This window comes from Plasmopara halstedii, assembly GCF_900000015.1.
Source record: "Plasmopara halstedii genome assembly, contig: Scaffold_262, whole genome shotgun sequence".
NCBI classification, from domain to species: Eukaryota; Oomycota; class Peronosporomycetes; order Peronosporales; family Peronosporaceae; genus Plasmopara; species Plasmopara halstedii.
This window is the reverse complement of record NW_020187183.1, coordinates 1,096,264-1,119,964: the sequence shown is the minus strand read 5'-3', so window position 1 is coordinate 1,119,964 and position 23,701 is coordinate 1,096,264. Positions and strand designations below refer to the sequence as shown.

The 23,701-nt window shown below is 42.5% G+C and overlaps 5 protein-coding genes across 5 annotated transcripts; 4 read left to right on the top strand and 1 right to left on the bottom strand.

Moving 5' to 3' along the window:
* Positions 1-1,589: 1,589 nt before the first annotated feature.
* On the top strand, positions 1,590-3,177 carry PHALS_04679 (SNARE protein Syntaxin 18/UFE1; the record flags this gene model as incomplete). Its single annotated transcript, XM_024722540.1, has 9 exons — positions 1,590-1,688; positions 1,764-1,889; positions 1,961-2,030; positions 2,092-2,147; positions 2,216-2,292; positions 2,355-2,622; positions 2,691-2,815; positions 2,873-3,002; positions 3,061-3,177. 9 exons carry the CDS (start codon positions 1,590-1,592, stop codon positions 3,175-3,177), a joined length of 1,068 nt encoding a protein of 355 aa, XP_024573606.1.
* Positions 3,178-3,246: 69 nt separating this feature from the next.
* PHALS_04678 (Acyl-CoA-binding protein) lies at positions 3,247-8,148 on the bottom strand (the record flags this gene model as incomplete). The annotated part of the gene is made up of 1 exon (XM_024722539.1): positions 3,247-8,148. One exon carries the CDS (start codon positions 8,146-8,148, stop codon positions 3,247-3,249), a length of 4,902 nt encoding a protein of 1,633 aa, XP_024573605.1.
* Positions 8,149-11,770: 3,622 nt separating this feature from the next.
* Positions 11,771-12,073, top strand: PHALS_04677 (uncharacterized protein; the record flags this gene model as incomplete). Its single annotated transcript, XM_024722538.1, has 2 exons — positions 11,771-11,806; positions 11,873-12,073. The coding sequence occupies 2 exons, from the start codon at positions 11,771-11,773 to the stop codon at positions 12,071-12,073; spliced, it is 237 nt and encodes a 78-aa protein (XP_024573604.1).
* A 6,236-nt stretch (positions 12,074-18,309) lies between these two features.
* Positions 18,310-18,889, top strand: PHALS_04676 (uncharacterized protein; the record flags this gene model as incomplete). Its single annotated transcript, XM_024722536.1, has 4 exons — positions 18,310-18,361; positions 18,428-18,445; positions 18,546-18,578; positions 18,651-18,889. 4 exons carry the CDS (start codon positions 18,310-18,312, stop codon positions 18,887-18,889), a joined length of 342 nt encoding a protein of 113 aa, XP_024573603.1.
* A 1,962-nt stretch (positions 18,890-20,851) lies between these two features.
* PHALS_04675 (uncharacterized protein) lies at positions 20,852-22,844 on the top strand (the record flags this gene model as incomplete). Its single annotated transcript, XM_024722535.1, has 3 exons — positions 20,852-22,537; positions 22,654-22,753; positions 22,831-22,844. The coding sequence occupies 3 exons, from the start codon at positions 20,852-20,854 to the stop codon at positions 22,842-22,844; spliced, it is 1,800 nt and encodes a 599-aa protein (XP_024573602.1).
* Between the last annotated feature and the right edge of the window lie 857 nt (positions 22,845-23,701).

Genomic DNA, 23,701 nt, shown 5'->3' with positions numbered 1-23,701 from the left:
ATCCAACGACTAAGTAAAATAAATTCTTCTCTTCTTTTCTCTTGAATTTTTTATGAAAAGAGAACGTAACATGATTTGTTGACGGTTGGAATGGACAAGCTTGACATGTTTCTTTCTTGAGTTGACACCGTGGGGAAAGCACAATAAGCAGTCCAAGAGGTAGCTAGCAAGAAAATGCTCTTGCGAGAAGTAGTAGATAGCTCTGTTTTCTCAGTAGACTGCCCTGTGCCCCCAGCGTATCTCTATGGGCGAAAAGTGTTTATATGGAGAAACATTTGAATCTAAGGTTTGATCCTACTTGTGCGTCATGAGCTATGGATCAGCTGTAAGACGAAAATAGTTAGAATTACGCAGTATTCCCTCCACATTCTTCCAAATTGAGCTTTTATGACTTATGATCTACCTGTTCAAGAAGTAGGGGCACGCGAATTGCAACAGCTTTTGTAACGGGGTTACGCTTACCCTGGTAACAGGTGTGTGTGTCACACGAGATGGGCATGGTATGACTGCACCCACATAAGGATACGCTACGTTGCTGGGTAGCCAGTAGTTATGCATGAATTTAGGATTACTATATATTTAGAAAAATCTATGCATTTAAAATAAGGTGGCTTTGTCGCAGATAGAAATAAATAAAGTCATTTCTGGATTTAAACGGAGAAGTTAATTAGCCTTGGGATAAGGCAATAATTACTCTTGGAGTTAGCGGATTGCGATCCGCTAAACTCGTACTTGTTTTAAGTATAGGTTGGTGACCTACCTTACGCTTCCTCAAAGGGCAAAGCTACGGCAGCCCTGCTGCAGCTTTTGTGCACGGCATTGGATCGTCCGGGACATTCGCAACGAAATCGCTAAAAGCCTGATTAAAGATAGAAAGGCGGAAGTGGCCATAAGCCACGGTCCCTAGGTGATCCGATATTACCAACCGTATTTCACGGAAAAGGTTCTTTAAGACAAGTGAGGTGAGATGCTCTGTATACTACGGTCTCCCGGAGCGAGCAGCTGAAAGAACTGAATAGACTTCGGATATCGATGTCCGGAACCGAGAAAACTGGGCTGTGAGCTGCAGGTTGAAATGCTAATTCATATTACAGATTCTCTTTCACCGGTTCGATGGGACTGCTGAGGCAATGAATCTCGCGTTGCATTCACTGGGAGAAGTATTGTAGTTTAATGTGTTAGCAGCAATGTTAATCTACTCTCACTACACCAGGAAAAAGCCCGTAGATTTCGAAATTTTTTGTTTGGGTACGTATGCAAGAGTCGCACGACAGTGAGGTCATATAATCGGTAAAGCTAGCAGCGGAGGAAGAGCTGAGCTCACTTTCTCATCACAGTTGCAACTTGATTCTCGTACAATTGTATTGTACCAATTGTAAAAACATACATACCCCTATTACGCTATCTCTTTCATCAGTTACATGCTGCCGCTCGCAGGCGTGCTGTATATCTAATCGAAGGATGTGACTGTCATTGTCGCGGTCTATTCATACTCATTGTTGCAACGATTTACTTTTCGATATCTTTCTGAATTTCCATTGGCTAGAATTAAATACCAACAGACTAATTGTCGTGCGGTGTGCAAACTGATGCGTGTTGATGTTACGGCGAGTTTTCGCAAGCTGGCTCCAGCACGCCCTCAACCTCCTAGAAATTCCGACGCATTCACAGTAGAAGCGATGGATCTGGTAAAATTTTGAACCTCTTTGCCGCTAAATTGGCGAATTTCACTTTATTGACACTTCTGTTGTAATTTTTGGCAGCTTAGCAGCTTGCTGGAGCTTGAGAATTTGCTACGTCGCGTAAGGCCTCAATATTTGTTACCGACTTTGTTTATTCGGATCAAAGAATCACGTATGAGTGAGAAAGACAAGGATGAGCTGGATGCAGTAATAACATTATGATAAAGAGGAGAAATCTTTTGTAAATATGGTCCTGATACTGCTTCAATTATATTTAGGATTGGGTCGAATTGATTAAGAGTTGCAGTTGCCGCATTGACGAGCTTCAAGAGGTGGTAAAGTCTCAACGTGAGTACTTTGAGCTATTGGAAATATTTTAATGAAGCAGAGACCAAAAGCTATAATGAAGCTGTTGCTTCTAGTGTCGGAGCATATCGAAGTGAAGTGGTTGCCTATTTGTTCGAGGTGAGTGAAATTGCACTGATTGAGCTACCAGAGATGAGTATGAAAGTTTTGTTGTATGATACTTATAGCGATTAAAAAGCATCGCGGATTGTGCAAAACAAATGCAGAAAAGAAGATTCCAGCAGCCGTTTCTGCTGTCATCACGGTAATTAGTGATTTTTGTATTTGAATGATGTGCTTTGTAACTCTTTCTGCAATATACTTTAGTTTATTATCTGAAGACGATAGACAGAAGCTCGATGCACTAGAGAAAGAGATCTCAGAATCAAATCCTGAGAGGGTAGAATTTATTCAAGATGCTGCTACTTTACCTCAAACTGCAAAATCTCCGACACATTCAAAGCCAAAATCACCGACAAAGCTCAAAGCTACAGAATCTATAACGCCTCACGCTGCACCACAAGCAGAGCCAATGAAGCAAGACATCAGTCATCGCTCAATTTCAAAAATTCAAAGGCCAACACCAAATCTGTCGGTGCGTTCCGAAGATAAAGTAGATGACAGACTTTTCGATAAGCTCTCTATTTCTTTGATGATATCCAGCAGCAATCACTTGTGTTCACCTCGCAAAATGATAAGCTTGAGTTTTCAGAGGAGGAAGAGCGCCGATTTCGAGTGGAAAATGTTATGCTGCATCGTCACTTTCAAGAAAACTTGGAGGATGCTAAGTGGGGCTTTTTTGATTTTCATTCCGACTATTTAAAATCTAAATTTATGTGAAACAGGAAAATGGAGTCCAAGATGGCTGAAATTTCAAATTTAATGGGTCAATTTGCTAGCAAGATCCTGGAGCAACAAACTGATATTGAATTGATTCATCATCACGCTCATGAGACAAAGTCCAACCTCACCCAGGTGAGTCATTCATCTTGAGACTATCGGTTTGGCTTACTTTAACCTTTGATTCATTCAGAGTAATCGCATTTTGGAGCAGACGCAAAACATTGGAAGGAGCTACGGCTTTATAATCTTTTGCTTTTACGCAGGCTTTTCAACTATCCTGCATCTATTGCACTATTTCAACAATTAAATACAAACTGCGATATACAACCGGTTGATTGGTACCAAAACTCTTGTGATCAATTAATGTATCAACAGTTTAAATCGCATCAACAGCTTCCTGGCTAAGCCCTTCATAACACGTCAAGCCTTCCTTGTTCAGCAAATCGTCTCGTGCACCCTTGTCCAGGAGATATTCCATGAGATCGTGAAAGCCATATTCGTGACAATAATGGAGTAAGGATTGACCATTAAGGTTCTGTGTGTTAATATCAGCTCCACGACGCAGACAGAGCTTTGCAATTCGCTTATTGTTGTTCTGGCAAGCTATTGAAAGTAAAGTGTTGCCATTAACATCCGTGACATCAATGCCAGATGACCAGTCGGGACTATTCAACAGCAACTCAATTTCGTCGTATTTGCCGTGCCGACAAAGACTGAACAAAGTATCAAGTTGCTCTTTTTCCTTAGCAGCTTGCGAAACAACGTCAGTCTTTTTGGCCTGTTGTACTGTAACCTTTGTCGTTACAGGTTTCATCATCTCAGGTTCACTGACAAGTTCTGGACGAAAGATAAGATCGTCAATAAATTGAGTCCCAAATAACGATCGACCTGCACTCCACGGAGAATATTCAACTGGAAGCCAATCGTCTAAGGCTTTACGAGGTCGCACGCTGCCGACACTTTTTGGTTGATTTATATTCTTGCTAATCGGTAAGTAATTGGCGTACATTCGACACGTTTTGGTACTGCTAACAGCTGCCATAAAGTTATTAGAAAGGCGTTGATCACAAGTGCCATTAATACGATCGACAGCTAATGTGTTTTTATCCCGCTCATCTACAGGCTTCCGGGCTTGCAATGTCTTAACTTCTGGCATAGCGTGGGTGATGTATCCTGGTGTCTTTTTTCCAACGTGAGGTCCTTCACTTACTTCGATAAGATCCGGTGTCGGAGAAATATCAATTGATGCTATTGAACATGCACTTCTTGACGACACTTCCGAGATCGTCTCAGACCTTTCAGAATCTTCAATTTGCTCGTCTTCGTCCGCTTGGTTTAATACGAGGCTAGGTTGCCGAGGTGCAGCACTCAACTTTGACGGAGATATGTTTTGTTGCTGAACTCGCATACCGAGGCCCATTCCAAGACCAATCCCAAGTTGCAGCATGTCAACATTCGCTCCCTTCGTAGCTCCCAATCCTTGATTCAACGCCGGAAATGCTGATTCCAAGGCTTGAGTGATACTGTCAATCATTTGCTTTGTATTCTCATCCAGTGACGGCATTGCAGTTTCCTCGGCAATTTTTGTTTCAGCACTACAATCTCCAGCAATTCGACCTTGTGATTTTGTCAAACGATTCACAGATCTTGCTCGAGTACTATCTCGTTTGATTGAAAGTTGTGGTACTTGGATACGTTGAAGCTCACCCTTTTTAACAACACTTGATGCCTCAGCAGGCATTATGTCCACGACAATCTCGTGCTTTTTCGCACTAGCTGACACCGATTTCACACGTCGCATCATTTCTTCTGGAGCCTCCATTTTTTGCGTAATGTATTTTCGTAAATTCTCTTGTGAGTACTGTGGTGTAACAAGTCCAGTGCCAGGTGTGGCTACTTCCCCTTCTCCAGTTGTCACGACACCGTCAATATCGCCGTCTTTACCGCGAAATTTTTCAGCTGGTAGTATAGGACGTGTCCAGAATGTATCACCCGTTTTCCGATCGTACCAATAGGCAATGCCGTCTTCTGTGACAAATTCATCGAACGGAGAATCTTGCAAATATGCCCAACTACGATATACAACAGTCGCACATGGCCCAAGTGCACCATTTGAATTCGCCTTGATCATGAACTCACCTGGTTGTTGTCGGCTTAATGTTGTGAATGTTTGTGGCTGATTTCGACTAGACCGACCGATCCATAGTAAATGAAGAAACTCAACTGGCGTATTCGCACGCGTAGTAGGGACACAGAACTGATACTTTCGATCCACGTGGGTTGTAAACGTTGGATTCAAAGATGCGAGATTCGGTGATAAAATCGCATTTGTAGGTACAACATAAGCACTGGATACAATATCACTAACAGGTAAAGGATCTGAAAGCCAGAACGTTCGAAATCCATGACTTTCTTCTTCTCCCGTTTGTTCAGGACGGTTTAATGGAAATTGACGTGTTGCAGAACACAATTCGTTACTTGTTAAAACGATACATGGAGGTCTTCGATGATTCAAAGCGTGTTCAAGTGGGCGTTCCACGTATACTGGTGTAATCAAGTCGACATCAAGACATGCGAACGCGGCATTTTCATTGCTTGATGGTAATGGCAAGACGGCATGTCTATCAAACACAATCAGATTGCCAAATTGTGCTGGAATGTACGTGGTGACGAGCATGTGGATCAAGAGTTGAGCTGATAAGCCTCCAATATCCATATTCCCCCGACAAGGTTTGCGTGAAAAGGTGGCAAAGAGCATCACACATGGTTGAACGCATTTTGAGCGCTTTACGTTCGTAGAACCAGGCAGTGGACAACTCATTTCAAGATGTAACAAAGCGTTGCGCACAGCAGCTATTGCCAAACTACCCGATACTCTTTCTAGCCAACTAGCTTTACGGCCAGCCTCAATGTGGATATTATGGGCAGGAAGGGAAACACGATTCACAAAAGATGCTATGGGCATGGGCACACAGCGTGGAGGTGGTACTTCATATACGCGAGGTTTGTATAGTGCAGTTGGTTTTAGATACTCGGTGACAAGAATCCAGTTAGAGATTTCCGGACGGGCTGGATCAATCATGATGACATCCCGTTTAGGAGGCGAGTGAGATTCTCCGTAATTCTTTTCAGTTATGGGCGCTTTGGGATGAAAGTCCCTTACGCTTTCGGAATACTTGGAAACCCATCGTGCATTTTCAAGTGTGTTTTTTAAAATCAAAAATGAGTGAGATTGAGATTTCGATTGATCACTTTGCAATGCTTTTGGTAAATGATTGATTCGAATCTGTTCGATAAATGATCGAAACCAAGCGCGTGTGTGCAACTTTCGACGCATCGTTTTGTTCCACTTCGTACTGAGTTGTTCAATTGTACGGTAAATCGGATGACGACACTCAGTGACTGTAATGAACTGCTTTGATTTATGATCATACCGCAAACATGACTGTCGTTTCCGAAACACTTCTTGGATCTCTTCTGCTCGGTATTTGCGTCGCAATTGATCCAGTTCCCAATTACCACACATAAGCGCACTGTCTGCACTGCGCACCTTTCGTATTGCTTCGTTCGGGTCTTGATGCAAGTCACAGAGCTGTCCCTTGCTAGCGCACCAGCAATTGAAACAAATTCGTACAGCTTCTTGTCGTGCTTTTGTGACTTCAATATCATCATCTTGCTGTGTAGAGTTTTCTCTTACCCGACTTTGCCGGACTCTTTGGTCGTAAAAACCAGGATCGGCCAGATCGCGAATATGTGGCACTTTGCTCGCTTTTTTTCGTAAGGTTTGTGTAGATTCAGAATAAAACTGATTACCCTCTGGACGAGCCAAAACAGCAACAAACACTGGTTGTTCACGTTTCCCAAGAACAATTTCCCGTCGGGTACCTAGCGAGGCATTTCGATGTCGTGACTGTTTTGTTATAGCTTTGCGACGTAATGCAACTTTTGAAGCTAGAAGCGATGAAATCGAGTCGAATTTAGACACGTGCAGTGCTTTCCGAATTGTGTCACGTAGATTGCTATTTTTGCTCCCATCCGCACGAAAGAATGTATCGGTCATCTGCCAGTCGCTGTTCATATCATCGCCTTCATCATCTCGTTCTTCATTTGATTGAGAAAAATGGGCTCGTTCTCGACAATACAGTAGCTCCTTCTCCTCATTTCTCGACTCTCGATTATCATCTTGTTGCTGCTCGCTCCAAGCACTGCGCTCAGATGACAGCACTGAGGTGCAGTCCCATGCATTTAAATACAATGGCATACCTTCTGGCTTCAAAACAGGTAGATTTTGCGGCATATTGGTCAGGATTTGACCATATTTTGACGAATGGGATCCGGAAAGTTGATACTGCTGTTCCTGATCACTAGCTGTAGAGCGAGCAGACGAACAAGACGGAGAAAGAGATGGGAGCGTGTCCGATTCTTTAGTTCCAAGCACTGGCCGTTGCTGATTAGTTTGCACTACATTGTTTGTACTACTTTTCTTGTGCAACACGGGAAGCGAAGCAGATACTTTGAAAGCAGAATTTGACGTTGATCCGGTAGGAGGTTCCCACTGACTTATTCCGGTAGTTGCGTTATAGTACCAGACCTCATTATGCTCAATATCGCGAACTTCATGCCACTGGTCTGCAATAGTTTTGACTTCATTGTTTTTTTTTGCAGCTTCAGCATCGTGTTGTCGCTTGTTCCACAGCTGACGAGACCAAAATCCTCGAAAAGTTGCTTGAATCAGCGTTGCGCTTTTGTCAAGTCGATTCACAATGCCGCGTTTTTGTTGTCTATTTCTCATTTGTTGATCAAGTTTTAAACGTTCGTGTAACTTGATCTCTTCTTGTCGATTTCGTTCCCTTTCGTACTTGCTTTTCTGCCATTCAACGCTGTATCTTGATGGTCGCATGTCTGGGTAAAACGTATCTTTACCTTGACGGACTCGAGTTTCTTCAGCACTAAACGAGAATGGGGCACTAGGTTCTACAATATTGACTGCTTGATCTTGATCGGGTCCTACGTCAATCAAACGTCTCATTTCGACCTCCTCAGCCTTATTCAGTAAAGTCTCTCGTCCCACAGTGCCAGCACTTTGTACGAGTTTCTCGGTCCTTTTTGGTGTAGTCTTGACGAGTTTTAAAAGTTCCGTCGTCTCGGCGTGGAGTTGAACAAGACTTTGATCGTCTTTGAAAACCACTGGCACTTCATCCTCATCAACCTGTTTTTCCTCTTGCTTGCGCTTTCGTGATTGGGACTCTTCAATGCGCTTGGAAAAGTTTGAACGCATTCTATTGCCTCATGCTTAAGGATTGGCGCAGATCATAATTAGCATCAAAGGAGACGACGCGATGGTAACGGTCAATAGTGAAGTCTCAGCAAAGCTTTTTCGACGTGGTTACACGACAATATTAGAAAAGAATGGGTTTTGTATCGCTGCTTCATATGTCGCTGATATGTAGTGTTGGAACACTGAGACCTAGAAGTTTTTCTCAACAGAGGCTTTTGACGAGGGAGATTTCAGCTTGAGTAAATTATAGCTACCAGTTGTCCATTTCATCTGTGATAAGTTTTTCTCAACAGAGGCTTTTGACGAGGGAGATTTCAGGGTGAGTAAATTATAGCTATCAGTTGGCCATTTCATCTGGGATAACAATTCATGAACAAGTCGGCGGGTGGCGTTTTGCACGCAAGAAATAATCAGTCAGGAATTACAGGGACCACACTCCAAGACGGTTTGATGTTCACATTGGATTAAACGCTGCATGATAAGCAAATTCTGCGGTCAATGTTTCTATACGATGCTGGTATTCAGGAGGACCAGAACGCAAAGTGGGAATAAAACATAACAGTGCGGTAGATTATATGAATCATAATCCGATTGTAGAAAGATATCTGAATGGCGTCCTTATGATGTGACGGGGACGTACGTTTACATTATATAATTATCGAACAATCGAAGTATTGATACTGATGAGGTCGATAGGACCCCTAAAGGAGGGCTAATAAAACACATGGGCTGTTGGCCTCGCGCCATGCAGTACAAGTAGTCTTTAACTGAATATTGAAAAATATGGAGCCTTTACAAGCATAAATCAGGCCTAAGTTTTGATACGATTCTTAGTTGACGACGGAAGTATTGAAAGACTGTATCCTCGTGAAAATAGACAACACGAGCTGTTCAACTATCTGCTTGCATAGTTATTGAGCACGCTTACTAAGGTAAGGCATATCAAGGGTGGCGAAGGGATATAAGGGTCAGAAGCGGAAATTGCTGGCTGGAAGCTACCACCGCTTAGAATATATTGGTGGCACAACTTCAGAAAGGGTGCGCAGCCAATCATCGGCGGAAACAAAATCGTCTTCCTAAAGTGAAAACGCTTTTTGCTGGCATCTAAATAATTGAGGAGAGATGCAGCGGGGCTGCCGTAGCTTAGCGCTTGAGGAAGCGTAATTTAGGTCACCGACCTTTCGTTCTATAATTAGAACAAGTACGAGCTAGCGGATCGCAAACCGCTTACTTACTCCATGAGTAATTATTGCCTTATCCAAGGCTAATTAGCTCTTCCGTTTAAAATTCAAAACTGATTTTTATTCATTTTTATCTGGAGCAAAGCGCCTGATTTTAGAAGTTTAGTTTTTCCTAAATATACTAAATATATAGTAAAATCTTAACAAATACATAACTACTGTATTCTTGTTTAGGTGTGGTCACACCAAGCACATCTCATGTGACACACACACCTGTTACCAGGGAACGTGTAACCCCGTTACAAGAGAGACCAAGGAAAAATCCTTGTCCCTGGGTGAGAGGAGTTGAAACGGTATTGCTCAAGACGGAGTATTAGCGCGCCGTAAAAACTCCCCGGGCTTGGATACTGCGCGCGATACTCAGGTGGCGGATAAGGCATCTCCGAAATAGTAAGTGCTGAAGCAGCAGACAAAGGATGCTGCTGGTGCTCGCACTGCCTAACCAGGCTTACTGCAGCGGGGCTGCCGTAGCTCTTTGCTTAGACGAACTTATGCTAAGGTTACCGACCTAACGTTTTATACTAAAACCAGTATGTGTGTAGCGGGTCGCAATCCGCTAACCAAAACTTTAACCCAAGGCAAATGCACTCTTCCGTTCGAAATCCAAACTGTATTCCTTTTGTTTTATTTGCAGCAGGGCCGTTTATATCTAAATCTATTTAACGTCCATCCAGCCTCTATTCGAATTACTCGAGGTGTCCCATTAAACGCGGGAAAAACTGTGATGTCAAACGGGAAACTGGATTACGGAATATGAAGGTACAACGAGCCCGCCAGACGAAGTAAATTATGGTCATACTAGAATCAGAGAGATCTCGTAGCTACCGAAAGTTGTAAATGTTACATTTATAAAAAAAAATCAAACATCTGCTCCTTGTGTGTTCTTTCACAATTGAGAGTACCAAAGGTCGGTCCCCATGCGAGATCATCTATCAACCTTATCGCGGGGAGCCGTCAAGACCTTTTGCGCGCGGGATTAAACGAGGTCAGTCCCATCGTAACAAGTGAAGAAATAGGCTAGTAAGAACCGCGATAAAAGGTCGATTTCGTATTAGCGAGCTTGAGCGCAGAACCTACGGTGACTTGCTGTCAACGTCAACTACTTGTCGCTGTGATGCCGTCAAAAGTCCCTAAAATAAATCAGGAGCGATGTGTAATGGCGTATGGCACACAATTATCAAAAACAGCATGTAGAACTTTAAGCTTTAAAGATGCCGAATACTTATATAGCATATGTGCGTCTTGCGACGGATACATGAGTCATTGACGACTTGCGGTGTTTTCTGACCCCAAGATTGGAAGTGAGGTGTGATCTAGTTCGTTGGAATGGTGAGGCTTGACTGCCATGTTCTATGGGACAATTGGGAGTCGAATTAAGGTGCCACGCAGTCATCTCTTGCGGAAGCTTTTGTGGGCTCGATCCCGCCCTGGCAGGAAGTAGCATCACTTTTTGCGCGGGCCTAGAGCTGAAACATCTGTGGTGTAAGATGTGAAATTGCTTGAATTGATGAGTAACAATGTTGCTTGATAAACAGTAGTCACGGTTGGGATAACTAACACAACGTGTATATGTTTTTTCACGTTTCTAGCTACTTCAAGAACCCCCCTCGCACGAACTCCTCACTATGGAATTTTAATTTACACATTAGAGCCTTACTTATTATGCCTCTTGAATTTGATGACCACGCATGGCCTATTTTGACAAAGAAAACAGCTTTACCTTCTTTACGCAATCTCGACAGCTGCTGCCGTGAAGGCTTTCTTTGATTGATCTACAGACTTGGTCGCGGATTTCGATGGAATGCGCATGAGGAAATCACAGAATTTTGCCACCCATGGGACAATATTTTCTACATACCGCACTTCAGCGCATCCGATACAACCTCATGACAACAAAGCAAGCGTTTACAAAGCTATGGCTTATCTATTGTCTGATGCGTGTATACTTTTACTTTTCTTGTTAACCTGACCAACTACAGCCCTACCACGTTTCCTTTGGTCATCTACATCTTCTTTGCCTAATCATTTTATTGAAGTCCAGTCGACTGGCTCGCATCAATATCCACGCGCTACCGTTCCAAGCTCAACCGTCTTCTCTTTTGATATCTGACGGCGAATACTTCAGTTTCAATTTGGAATGGCTGGTGGAATGCACTTTAAACTTTAACTGAGTATCAAATCATTTAAGGTTTGCAGAATATGACCGGTCTCATTGGTGTTGTTCACACGATCTACTTTGTATAAAATTCTCTCCGAACCATTTCTTTGTGACCAGAAAATTCTGGCAACTTCGGCGAGTTGAATTTCAGCAACACAAATTTGCGCTCTCTGACATCGCCAGCATTGCTGAATTTACTGTTTTAGTCGCAGAAACTTTCATAATGGCGAGCTATGGATTGGTTTTTAGCATCTCAGATGTAAAGATCTGCAAACTCAAGTGAAAAGGCAAGTTAGTGCTTTCACTTCTAGATAAAGCGGTAAAGAACTATGGTGAGCCTCCACCCGCATTAAAGCTTTCAGAACTGCTTACTGAAGTACGCTACGAATTATGGTATTTGAACAGGAACATGTGTATTGCCATTGTCATTGCTTTTCAATCTACGAAGACATTGTCAGCTAAAAAGCGACAGGAGAAGTATCGCCGCCAAACACGATCACAATCAAATTCTTCCTTTCGGGATTAAATGTGCGCTGCATAGCGTCATAATTCGTAGCCGCACTAGCTTCAACGTACTTGTGTACTGTATACCGTCTAGTCTGCAATTGTAGCACAATTTGACAATGAAATGAGTTGTTAACTAAATTGTGACTTTCAGCTTGTAATTACGGTATTCGAAGCGGAATACTGTTACATCCAAACAATACGGAACTGCTATATCTAGTCTTTCATCAAATCAAAGACAAATGCACTGACAACATCAAGGCGCGATGATACAAATTTAACGGTGGTCAAGACGAGTTCATTACATAAAGTATACGCGACATTCAGCAAATGCCATTGTATATTGGTATAAATGATTGGTGTATTATCTTTATCGTGAAATTCTAATAGCTTACTCTGTAATACTACAGGAATCCTGTAATACAATAGTATTCTTTTGCTGTTGGTTTAGTACGCATTAGGAACGGTTCAGACATAGCATGAATTATCATTCTGTGATAAAAAAATAGATCATACGTACAGAGTATAATACAAGCATAAAGAAAGTACCCTTTCTTAGCTTTCAGATTATTTTATCCAAGTAATTGCGTAGTACGTCAAGCTAGATATTTTTCAATTGCTTCTATAGTTGATGATGTCGCTTGAGAATCGTAATGGAGATAATACCTCTTCCAGTTTTGTCGCTTTTATCTTTCATATATAGCCAAGCTCAGAAGTGTTTTAGCATGATACCGAGGTATATTTTTACGATGAACTATTGTGGCACGAGGATGGCGTTGCGGATTGGAGAGGTCGTAGCGCGTCAAGCAAATAGTAATTATATATATTACTACTGAGCATGGTTGAAGATATATATATATATAAATTAGCGTTACTACACTCTAAAATGTTAATCTCTTAAACAATAAGAGCAGACAAACTACCCTAACTCTTAGCATTGCTGCTGGGAAGAGATTTTGTGCTAATTCTATCTGATTTCAATGAGAATACTAATTTAGGAGATGCTATTCTATCCGAGATGCTCGGCATCCCTGTTGCTTATCTGAAGGATTCACGCTTGTTCAATATAATTGTGCTTGATTAACGATAAACCGGATCTCCTTTTGAAATTCGTCGATCAAAAGTTCAAAGTGTGATGCGAGAAATGAGGGATGTGTGGTATCAATTTAACTTTGAAATGTCATTACTATTATGTAGTTTGATCAAGTAATGGTTTTAGCGTAATGCTGCCATGACTTTTATGATGACAACGGCTTATGTGAAAGGAGCGCATACTTTCCATAAGTATAATCAAGTCGACCAATCACGCGCTATGTGCCCAGAGCTATGGCAAAATGGAAAATTTATATTAACTTGGAAGTGAGGTAGAGATTACGATAGCTCATTATAAACATCGAAGAAGTGCTGCAACAGGCGTCTTTTCTAAAGAAAATAATGATTACGACTTGGTTTTAGCAAGCCGATAACGAGGACTTGTCATACTTAAGTGTCTTGTGTGGAGCATATTTACCATGGACTGACGACTCACGCCTTATTCGCAATATACGACTTACTTATGGCGTTCAATGCAAAAGAATAGAAGCTGGCTTACAAAGGCTGACCCACGAGTAGATGTTGCAGAGAAATTTAACTCGTATTGCGTTCAAAGTGAATCGACGCTGAAAGGTAATTGACACGAAGTTTACATAATATGAGCGAGCGTGATGTAGAGCACGTAGATGGAAATTCAAAGTGCCTGTGGTACATTACCTTTGGTGTATTGTGTGGCTGTCCCGCGTGTGTCCAGTGTGCAGAGTAAAAAAAAGGCTGCGGTCATTAAGCGTTCTGATTAATCTATCGCATTATTCGGGACGAGGTATAATTCGTCTTTCTCGTGTTGGATACTGATTTTGAGAGGGGAGGATAGGAACGTAAATTTGTGCTTAGCGCGCAGACTTGCAAGCAGCAAGACCAGGCACAAAGCCAAGCTAGCAACGGCAAGAAAAAAACGATTGACAGAACCATCATGAACATTGTTGGTGAATGATTTACAAGCAACCTTTTCCGCAGCTTTTAATGTAATGGGGCTGAGTTTGCCATGCATATTTTCAATAAGATTATCACAACCAATGGCATACATTTCCTGCTCTGATCCTGATGGTACAAACTGAGTCACTGAGTCATGTTATTGTATTCTGCTAGATTTAAAGAAGATTCTGCATATTAGGCGCAGCATAGGAATATATGCAGGCGCTGCTAAAGAGACGCAGATATATCGAATGTAGTTGCAGTGTCGCTTAAACCTTAGACAACGTGAAACCCTTGGAGACGTTAGACAGCTAGTAAAATATGAGCCTTAGGATACTCTACCTTCAAGACAAGAAATAGTCGGCGAGTTTGTAAACCTATGCAGAAAACAAATCACGTCTGTTTTAAAACCTTTACGCGAGCCTTCAGCAAAGCGCAATGGGAGATCGACCACGAAGATGTAGGAGACGAAACTTGGACCAAATAACTCAGAGCTGTGTATTGTGGCCGGCGGATGTAGTAACTGGCCGACAAGTCCACACAGCAGAATGAGCCAAGTCAGTGTGTAATGGACAATGTTGTGCAGACGGATACTTGAAACTCTATATCTTATGTGGCGATAGCTGGTGAGTATCATGAACGACGAGATCGCAGCTTTGGAGATTAGTAACGAGCTGGAGGTCGTGTGGATTATTCATAAATGCTTACTTCATATTTGTCTGTAATAGCGGCGACACCCCTATGATAGATAGAATATCAATCAGATAGCGGACGAAACAATAATCAGTACGAGCTGACGATACTCTTACTGTTTTCAATATGATTATACAACAGAATGCCCAAAACAGGAGACACAAGGAGTTCAAAGATGACAACATAATATCCAGAGGATCAAAACACAGTAACAGGCTCAGAAATAGCAACTAGTCTTGCAAATTAAAGAACCATTAGCTTTCTGCATCTAGCCATCTACTGCACGAGTGCATTAAGTTCAAGATGCAAATGGTGCTCGAGAATCGTGGTTGTCTCTGGAGACAAAATCGAGCGCTAAACTACCGCGCTGGACCAGATAACACTTGATAGGATGTCGCTCAAGCTCATGGTGATTATCCGCCATGCAACGGAGTATTCGCTGTTGCACTTGATACTTCCACGGACGTTGCGCAAGAAGCAAAGTCACACCTGATATTGCGCTCAACAAGAAGGTAGTATCCAACAAGCTTTTGTTGTCGACGCGACATCATAACAGCAATGGATTGAGGTGCGACGTGCTAGAGCCCGTCAACAGGACCAAGACACTGGCGAGATATTTCAATGCTGTGGGGGTTCCGGTCAGGGAAGTCGACCTGGTTATTCCGATTCTCGCAAGTCTACCGAGCCTTACCTTCCCAATGACAGCATTGGAGTCGAGGACCGGCTTGCTAATGCGAGAAGTTGTGAGGTCTTTGCGCTGTACGAGATCGCTAAGCTTAAGACAATCTGAATTTTGCTCAGTCAGGCGGCTACAACAATTTCTCGGTTGATAAATCGGACGTCAAACCGCGTTCCAAGATTGGCCACTTAACAAAAATTTTGACCTGATGCAGTTGGATGGTTAAACTGATGAAGAGCAATATTACTTCGTCTGCCATCTCATGCGCTTGCTTTAAGACCTAAGCCATCACCGCGGATGCGGAATCAAACTATCGACAAGTTTCTGTTAAAGCTGGACTTCAAAAAGCGTGCGGTCGACCACTGCATACACACCAAACAAGAAGTTCAGACATATTCGTTGTGGCTCTCTTCGTCGGCGATCTGGATCTTGCAAATAAGAAAGCCGAGTTGTTCAAGTCATTAAAGAAGACGCTCATTGAGCGAATCGACGTGACGGAGTTAGGCACCCTCGACTACGTTATGAGCATAGCGAGATATGCTGGCAGCGAATGTGTCGATGCATTGACATAGAACAGCGAAAGATGTTCTGAAAGCGTTTGTTTATGGAAAGCAGTACACTTATCAAGACCGAAGTCTCAAGCTTATTAAAACGCTGTGCGAAAGTGGCTGTAAGGACAAAACTTAAGGCTCGTGCGCCATAACGCAATTTGATCAGCTGCTTGAATTTCTTCATGATTGGAGCTCGAGTAAACCTCACTGTTACAATAGATAGTTTGCATTGGACCCACATCCCGCACAGTGGCAAGCATCCGAACGCTTGCTTCGCTTCGTTCAAGGCATAAAGTCACGCGGTATCAAACTCCGGGCAACAAGTGAAGAAAGAAACCAAGGCTGCTTAGATGTGGATTGGGTAGTGGCATCGCAACTCGATGCAGTATAAGAGGTTACGCGTTCATTGTTTTACGGCGGATATAGCAGTTGGAAAAGCATGAAGAAGCGGATTTTGAGATTGTCATTTACGGAGGCGGAGTCTATCTTGTAGATTAAAGGCTCCCAAGAGACCATCTGATTCAAGGCAATTGGACACGAAGGTGATTCTGATGACCAATCCAATCACAGCCGTGAAATTCAAAAATTTCCGGACATCTTACATTTTTAGAGATCGAACGCTGCCGAGTTGAGTGAGAGTTTGGAAAAGCTGACACTTCAAGCGGTGATGGTATACCGATACGACACCAGTAGCTCAGTTGAGGCGATCGAGAGCCTCGCAAGCCGTCGATGGTGGTCGCTCATAGCGACACCGCTTTTGCAAAATACAAGACGGGAAAACGGACAAGGATGATTTGATGACCACAGACAACATGGTAAGCGGTTGAATGTATAAGAAGTAAGATGTGCTTTCCTACGCCGAGAACAAGGCTGCATCGGTCATGACGATATAATTGTTAGAAAATGATATCTGCTCAAAGCTCTAAACGTCGAATTCAAGCAGCTGATTGTTGTAATGGGGCTACACGAACCCTGATAACAGGTGTGTTTGTCACACGATATGTGCATGGTGTGACCACACCCAAACAAGAATACGGTATGGGGCTCGGTAGTCAGTAGTTATGCATGTATTTTGATTTTACTATATATATAGTATATTTAGGAAAATCTAAACTTCTAAAATAAGGATAAAAAATTAATAAAAATCAGTTCGGACTTTAAACCGAAGAGGCGATTAGCCTTGGGAAGGCAATAATCATTCTTGGAGTAAACGGACTGCGATTTGCTAACTCATACTTGGTTCTTGTAAAGAACGAAAGGTCGGTGGCCTAAAGCACGCTTCCTCAAGCGTTTTGCTACGGCAGTCCCGCTGCAAGTGTACAGCCAGCTAATGACCGATTTACGCTGAAGCAACTTGTTGAGGACTCTGCGCTTGCGAACGCGTAGCACGTCGATGTGCGATTCAAATTTGAGCCGAAAAGGGTCCATTATGCCTGGCAGCGACCACATGCAGACAATTTATAAGACAAAAATATTACCCTTAGGGTATGACGAGTGGTGAAGTGTTACGATTAAACTAATGACTGGTAAGCGATGGAGGACTGTGATCTACAACACTTTCATGAGTCAAGTGATTCGCTTCCCCCTATTTTCTATTAAACGTCGGTTGACTTAAAGCGCTACTAGATCCTACAGTTCGAGAACTAAAATCTATGACCGGTCGGAGCTATCACTATGCATTTACAAAAGTCCAAATGGTGTAATAACTAGAACCTCAAAGTTCTTCTTCTACCTGACGTCCAATGTATTTCTACATACGTGACTGAGTATGCCGAATCGTTCAAATGTATCAGTGAGACAACATTATTTGGAGAATTTTAAAAGTCAAAGTTGTTTTTAAAGCTAGTGCGACTTATAGGAAACGATGCTTTGTGTTCTGCAGCGCGCACATAGATTATATCTAACAGGGAAGGAAACACTTGTTCATGCTTATTCTCCTGTCGCACTTAAAAATAAATTATATTAAACATATGCTCCTGTTTAATTCCTAGCGTTCAAATTCCACAATTTCGTAGCTTACGCAGCTTGCTCACTATATTGTGATGTTTGAGATTGCAAATTTGTGTATGCTAGAATTCAGAGTCGCCAAACTTGTCAGGAAGAGATCGTGAGAGAACAACACCAATGAGTCTCGTATTATATTAGGATCGGTTTAAGAACATCTGGTGATTTTATACTCAATTTCACAAATTAAAAATTAGGTGTAAGCAGTCAGATAAGATGGTGAGGCTTGGAAAGGCAGTGCGTATCTCGTATATATCGATGCAAGTCTGTCAAGGCAAAGAAGCTACGCATGATAAAGATGTGGATGGGCCGCAGCTGTGAAAGATGATCAGAAAGATAGAGAGAAAAGTAATAACAGACAGTCACGATCGGGGGGGTATTTTGTTGAATGCTTGTATTGAATTGCACCGTTATATCGGATTGGCTGAAATAGTGTATGTAGAAAGAAGCTGTTCCCATGGTAAATGCGATTTCCTCTGTCAATTAAAAATGCGACTCAGCAGAGGATAACGACATTACATGTGCTGCGCGCAAGCTGAAGCTGATTTTCGCCAAGAAAGGAGACGAGGGAGATGCGTGGATGGTAAACAAGTGTGAGCGACTTATCGGTTATCAAAGTAATTATTAAAGAAGGCTTCGACTGATTGTATTATCATATCCGCAAGATGGAAGGCTTGATGAAGATGAGAAAACATTAGTAGCGGGAAAAAGCGTTCAAATTAGCATCGAAGTGCTTTACATGTTGTCAGAAGTACCGACTTTGATCTCATCCAGGCGGCCAATCCTGCTTTTTCGGTCATTTTCGTTGGGGGTGCTAGAAAAGAGTGGCACGATAGAGGAACGGACGAAGCTGGACCCCAATCACAATGCCTTTGTGAGGTTGACCCGTACTTCAATGGGTTGATCCCCCGACCGAGCGATGCTGATAGAGGCACCTTTCTTCTTGCGACTCTTGTAATGATCCTTGGTTGATTTTAACACGATTAAATCGCAAAGAAACGAAGCTGAAGTTATAATGTGCTCGAGATAATTGGGTGAAAGCTGCGTTCAAAACCACCAAAAACACGACGTCGTATCGTTTCGTAACGTTGATGAATTTAAAAGACTCAAACGATTGATTCTCAACAAAACGGTTCCAGCACGTCAGTCTTACTTGAACTCGTGAAGACATGCGCGATTTGCTGTGCGCGAAATCGTTGAGCTTGGTTTTGCAGTCGACGTTTGTAACGGCGTACTTGGCGTGATAGCATCTATTTTGTACTTGTTCGTTCTTGACGGCGTTCCGCGATGGGTTATCGAGTACTTGAATTTATCAAAAGGTATGTGTGCAAAGGGAGATCGTGAATTGGGGTATTGTTAACGAGTGCTTTGGTATAGTCTGCTCTCAATTCATGCAGTGGTATGAACATACACTTCACATAAACTCGCAGTTTGTCCGCTTGGCAAATTTTGCCGTATTGGGACAAACGGCTAACCCACATGGCACATTGGATGGGAGATTATGTTTCGGGATTCTTTCTATGTTTTCTGATTCCACGCATATTTTCAGCGAAGAGAGGATGTTGTTCGAGTTTCTTATGCGCTGTTGGGATACACTGGTTTCGATGTTAGGAGGTGACAACTGTTGCAATAATAGAACTCGCACTGGCTTTTAACAACTTTAGGAATATTGTGGATTTGACAATGCTTTCTCTTCAGCCCTGGCAGTCGTGGAAGATGTTTGGTGCTTGCTTCTATGCAGTAAAAATGAATGCGTTGTTGGCTCGCCTTTGACGCTGAGGACTCTTTTGCCTTGCATGCAGATGTCCTGCTGCCTTGATGGAACTAGTTTCGTCAAGAATGATATGGTGTGCAGGCGCGATTGGTGCCTGTTCATTTTTCAAGATCCAACTTAAATCGGCTGGGAACGATGTTAAACAATCAAGTGGGCATTGAGTGGCTATGTTGCAATGAGTGTTGACGGGGTTAGTTTCGACATTTTATTGGCTTCGTAAGGTGCAGCAACTGACAACGTAGTTGTGTTCGTGTAGCAAAAAAGACATTTAATAATTAAGCCAAGTCGCCCAAAAGACCATCTATGCGTGTTCGCTAGATGATATGCTTCCCCGTCGTACAAAACTGCTTTAAATACTGTGTCCGAAGCTGATGCGAATGAAGTGGATCAAGTCATTGAAATATGCTAAGTATAGGATTCTGAATGAGCTGCATTCTTTCATCGAAGCCAAGTTCTTGAAAGTTTGAATTTGCAGAATCTTCATCTTAGCGACAAGAAATATCAAACATCTTTCTTGAGTTCACACTCTTATCTGAAGTCTCTGCCGCTCAGCATTCTTGAACTGCAATCTGCATATTTATCTTCGCAATGCAAAGAAGATTTGCATTTCGAAATATTTGAGTTTTCTAAAGCTATAATTGCTACTGAGGTAAAATACTTAATTTAAATTTTGCAGATGATGCTCGAAAAACATGAAGAAAGTCGTAAACCTCATGTATAGATACGGTTTAGGGTATGCATCTGCCTGTGCGTGCAATTCCAAATGTAGCACTGTAATCGTCATTGAGCCGATATAAGAGAATCAATGTGATTAATCAATGTAACTATTATAGCATGACTTTAAAATACCGCACGACTAGAACAATGAATGTCATCTGTACTTCCGTCACCACTCAAAAACCTGATCGCAGCCAATACAGTAAAATTTGATACCGGTATCTACCATCATCAGAGTCGAATTGTCATCGAGGAAGTTACATTGCCACTCACGCGACAACTTCGGGAATACCGGGCATGTCGAGGGCATGGCCGGCATTGTTGATACAGATCGCGATACTTTTACATATACAGACCAGTAACGCGGTCTCCGTAATGACTAATGCGACATCGAACAGCTCTGAAAGCAGACGAGATGAGATCGAGAACACCGTGACCACTTCAGCGCATTTTCACACGTTATTGATGCCGGAAAAGAAAAAGCCGGACTCAGCTCCTACAGATTCAGATTCAGACTCGGGAGTTGGTAGTAATAGCGAATCATTTTTTTCGTATACAAATCTTCCGGATATCAAGCTGAATGTATCAACAGATGGGTCCGTACCTCCAAATTGGGTTGGGCCTACAATCGGAGATTTTACAGACACAGCATGCTATCGTAAGACGCACGAAATGAACTCATATGGCGGGTGTCCGCGAGGGTATTATGCCTCTGGACAGAAATGCTGGGCTCAGTGTCCTATTTCCTACCCTGTCGAATGTTTTCTTGAATGCATCCCGGAGAACGACAACTGCGTATTAGAAATCATGGCCAAGGTTACAAATCCGGGTTACGTCGTACTCAGTGTCGCAACCTCGGGATTATTTCACGCACTGTTCGAAACGTCTAAAGTGATGCAGAAAAGTCTCATGTGTGTCTTCAACCTGTTCAATATTGCTGAAGGCATCTCGCGCTACATTCGGAATCAGCAAATGACGACACCGAACGGGACCAAGGAGGAGATTCTTACGGCCGTATACCAAACAGACCTCTTTCTTGTGGATCTCCCTGTTGCCATAACTGCTTGCATGGGACACACCGTCCCGCGATATGCGTACTGGGCTGACACAATCGTAACCTCGTCGGAAATTTTTGTCAAGCAGCTATTGACCAACCGAAATATGATTATGAGCTCCGTGGATTCTTTCCTCCTGTTCATTCGAAACTCGTCTTTTAGTAAAACTGCAAACGAGTTAAATGCTGAGACCATAGCAAATCTCACAGCATTGATCGATTCTGGCTCCAAGTGTGGGTTTGAACTGAAGCGACTTGCAGACCGCGTGATTATCAAAGTAGGTGACATGCGGGAAAAGAACCCATGGGCTACGAATGAAGATATTCGTGCGGAAATGAGTCAGTCTTCAATCGTGCTCGAGAATGTTCCAACTGTCACGAACAATTGCATGGGTGAATTACTGACGACCAAAAAGCCGTACGCTGCTTACCAAACGCGTGATGTCTTGCGAAAGACTTTGAGCGTAATAATCGATCAATTGATCGATAAATCGACTACAGATATGGGTGTAACCATGTCAAAACTCGATTACTGGACGTCTATATCTAATATGGGCCTTCTCGCATTATCAGCGCTTGATCCCACGGGTATTGCTTATACGGCGTTTAATTATGTTCAGTCGGTATGTGGTCCGACCGAGTTCATTGGTGAGATTGACGATGGATCTGCTAAGGATGCATTGGGTCTTACAATGAGAGACAAGGCATTTTATAACAGTCATGGCACGTGGACCAAAAAGGGCGATGGCAAAGTTGAGCTTAAGTTTGTCAGTACCGACACCAAGAATGTCGATGTAGACATTTATTCGGGTGGCAGGATTTTTGCTTCCGTTCGAGTAAACAGTGGGCAAAATGTGACATGGACATCAACGGTAAAAGAGCTACAGGAGAAAACGTTGTATTTGGAACGTTGGCGACCAAGTTTTCTAGGGATTCCGATAAAAGGTAGCGGTTCTCTTCTGCTTTGGGTGCCGCGATCATCTGAAGGTGGCCATCTCGAAATGACGGTTAGAATTAATATCAGTTAGAGCAAGTATAGATAGACCTTAGTCAATTAATTATGAAGCGTGAATACGCGAATCGAGTACATTGGAGCGTTTTGTTTACCAAATATTTTGCCTAGGATACACAACGTCGAGATTTTCTACATACACTATTTCAGCCAATCCAATACAACGGCGCAAGCATTCAACAAAGTATGCCTCCACCCCCCGATCATGACGGTATGTTATTACTTTTCTTTCTTTCTTTCTAATCATCTTTCACAGCTGCGGCCCATCCACATCTTCATCATGCGTAGCTTCTTTGCCTTGACTGACTGGCATCGATATATACGGGATACGCACTGCCTTTCCGAGCCTCACCATCTTATCTGACTGCTTACACCTATTTTTTAATTTGTGAAATTTAGTATGAAATCACCAGATGTTCTTAAATCGATCCTAATATGATACCAGACTCCTGTGTGTTCTCTCACGATCTCTTCCTGACAAGTTCGGTGACTCTGAATCCTAGCATACACAAATTTGCAATCTCAAACATCACAATATGGTGAGCAAGTTGCGTACGCTACGAAATTGTGGAATCTGAACACGCACAGGAGCATATGTACCATATAATTTCTTCTTAAGTGCGATAGGCGAATAAGCATGAACAAGTGTTTCCTTCCGTGTTAGATATAATTTATATGCGCGCAGCAGAGCACAAAGCATCGTTTCCCACTAGCTTGAGACACAATTTTGACATTTAAAAAATTCTCCAAATAATGTGTTTTCACTGATGAATTCATACGAGATGATTGAGATCAGCGTTGTATTCCTAGAGTCATGTTTTCTCACGAGAAGTGACCGCGGGAATTGATTGCTTTATTCTCTTCACCTAGGCAACAATCGTAGGGTATGCTTGCCAAATTTCAGCCATTTACACCTTGCATCACGGAATTGATGTCAAAAGCTTTTGTCTGATGTCGAAATACGTTGTAAGTGCATTCACTGCTGATACATACTACCTCAAAGCAGTTTTAACGTATAGCAAGAAATCGGTTCGTTAACCAATATTAGAATCACCAGTTGTCCATCTTTACACCATTTAAAGTCATATTATTTTGCATTGTGAAATCCACTACTGAAAATTTGACCTCGCTGTTTTTGTGCAAGGTGGAGAAAGAAGCG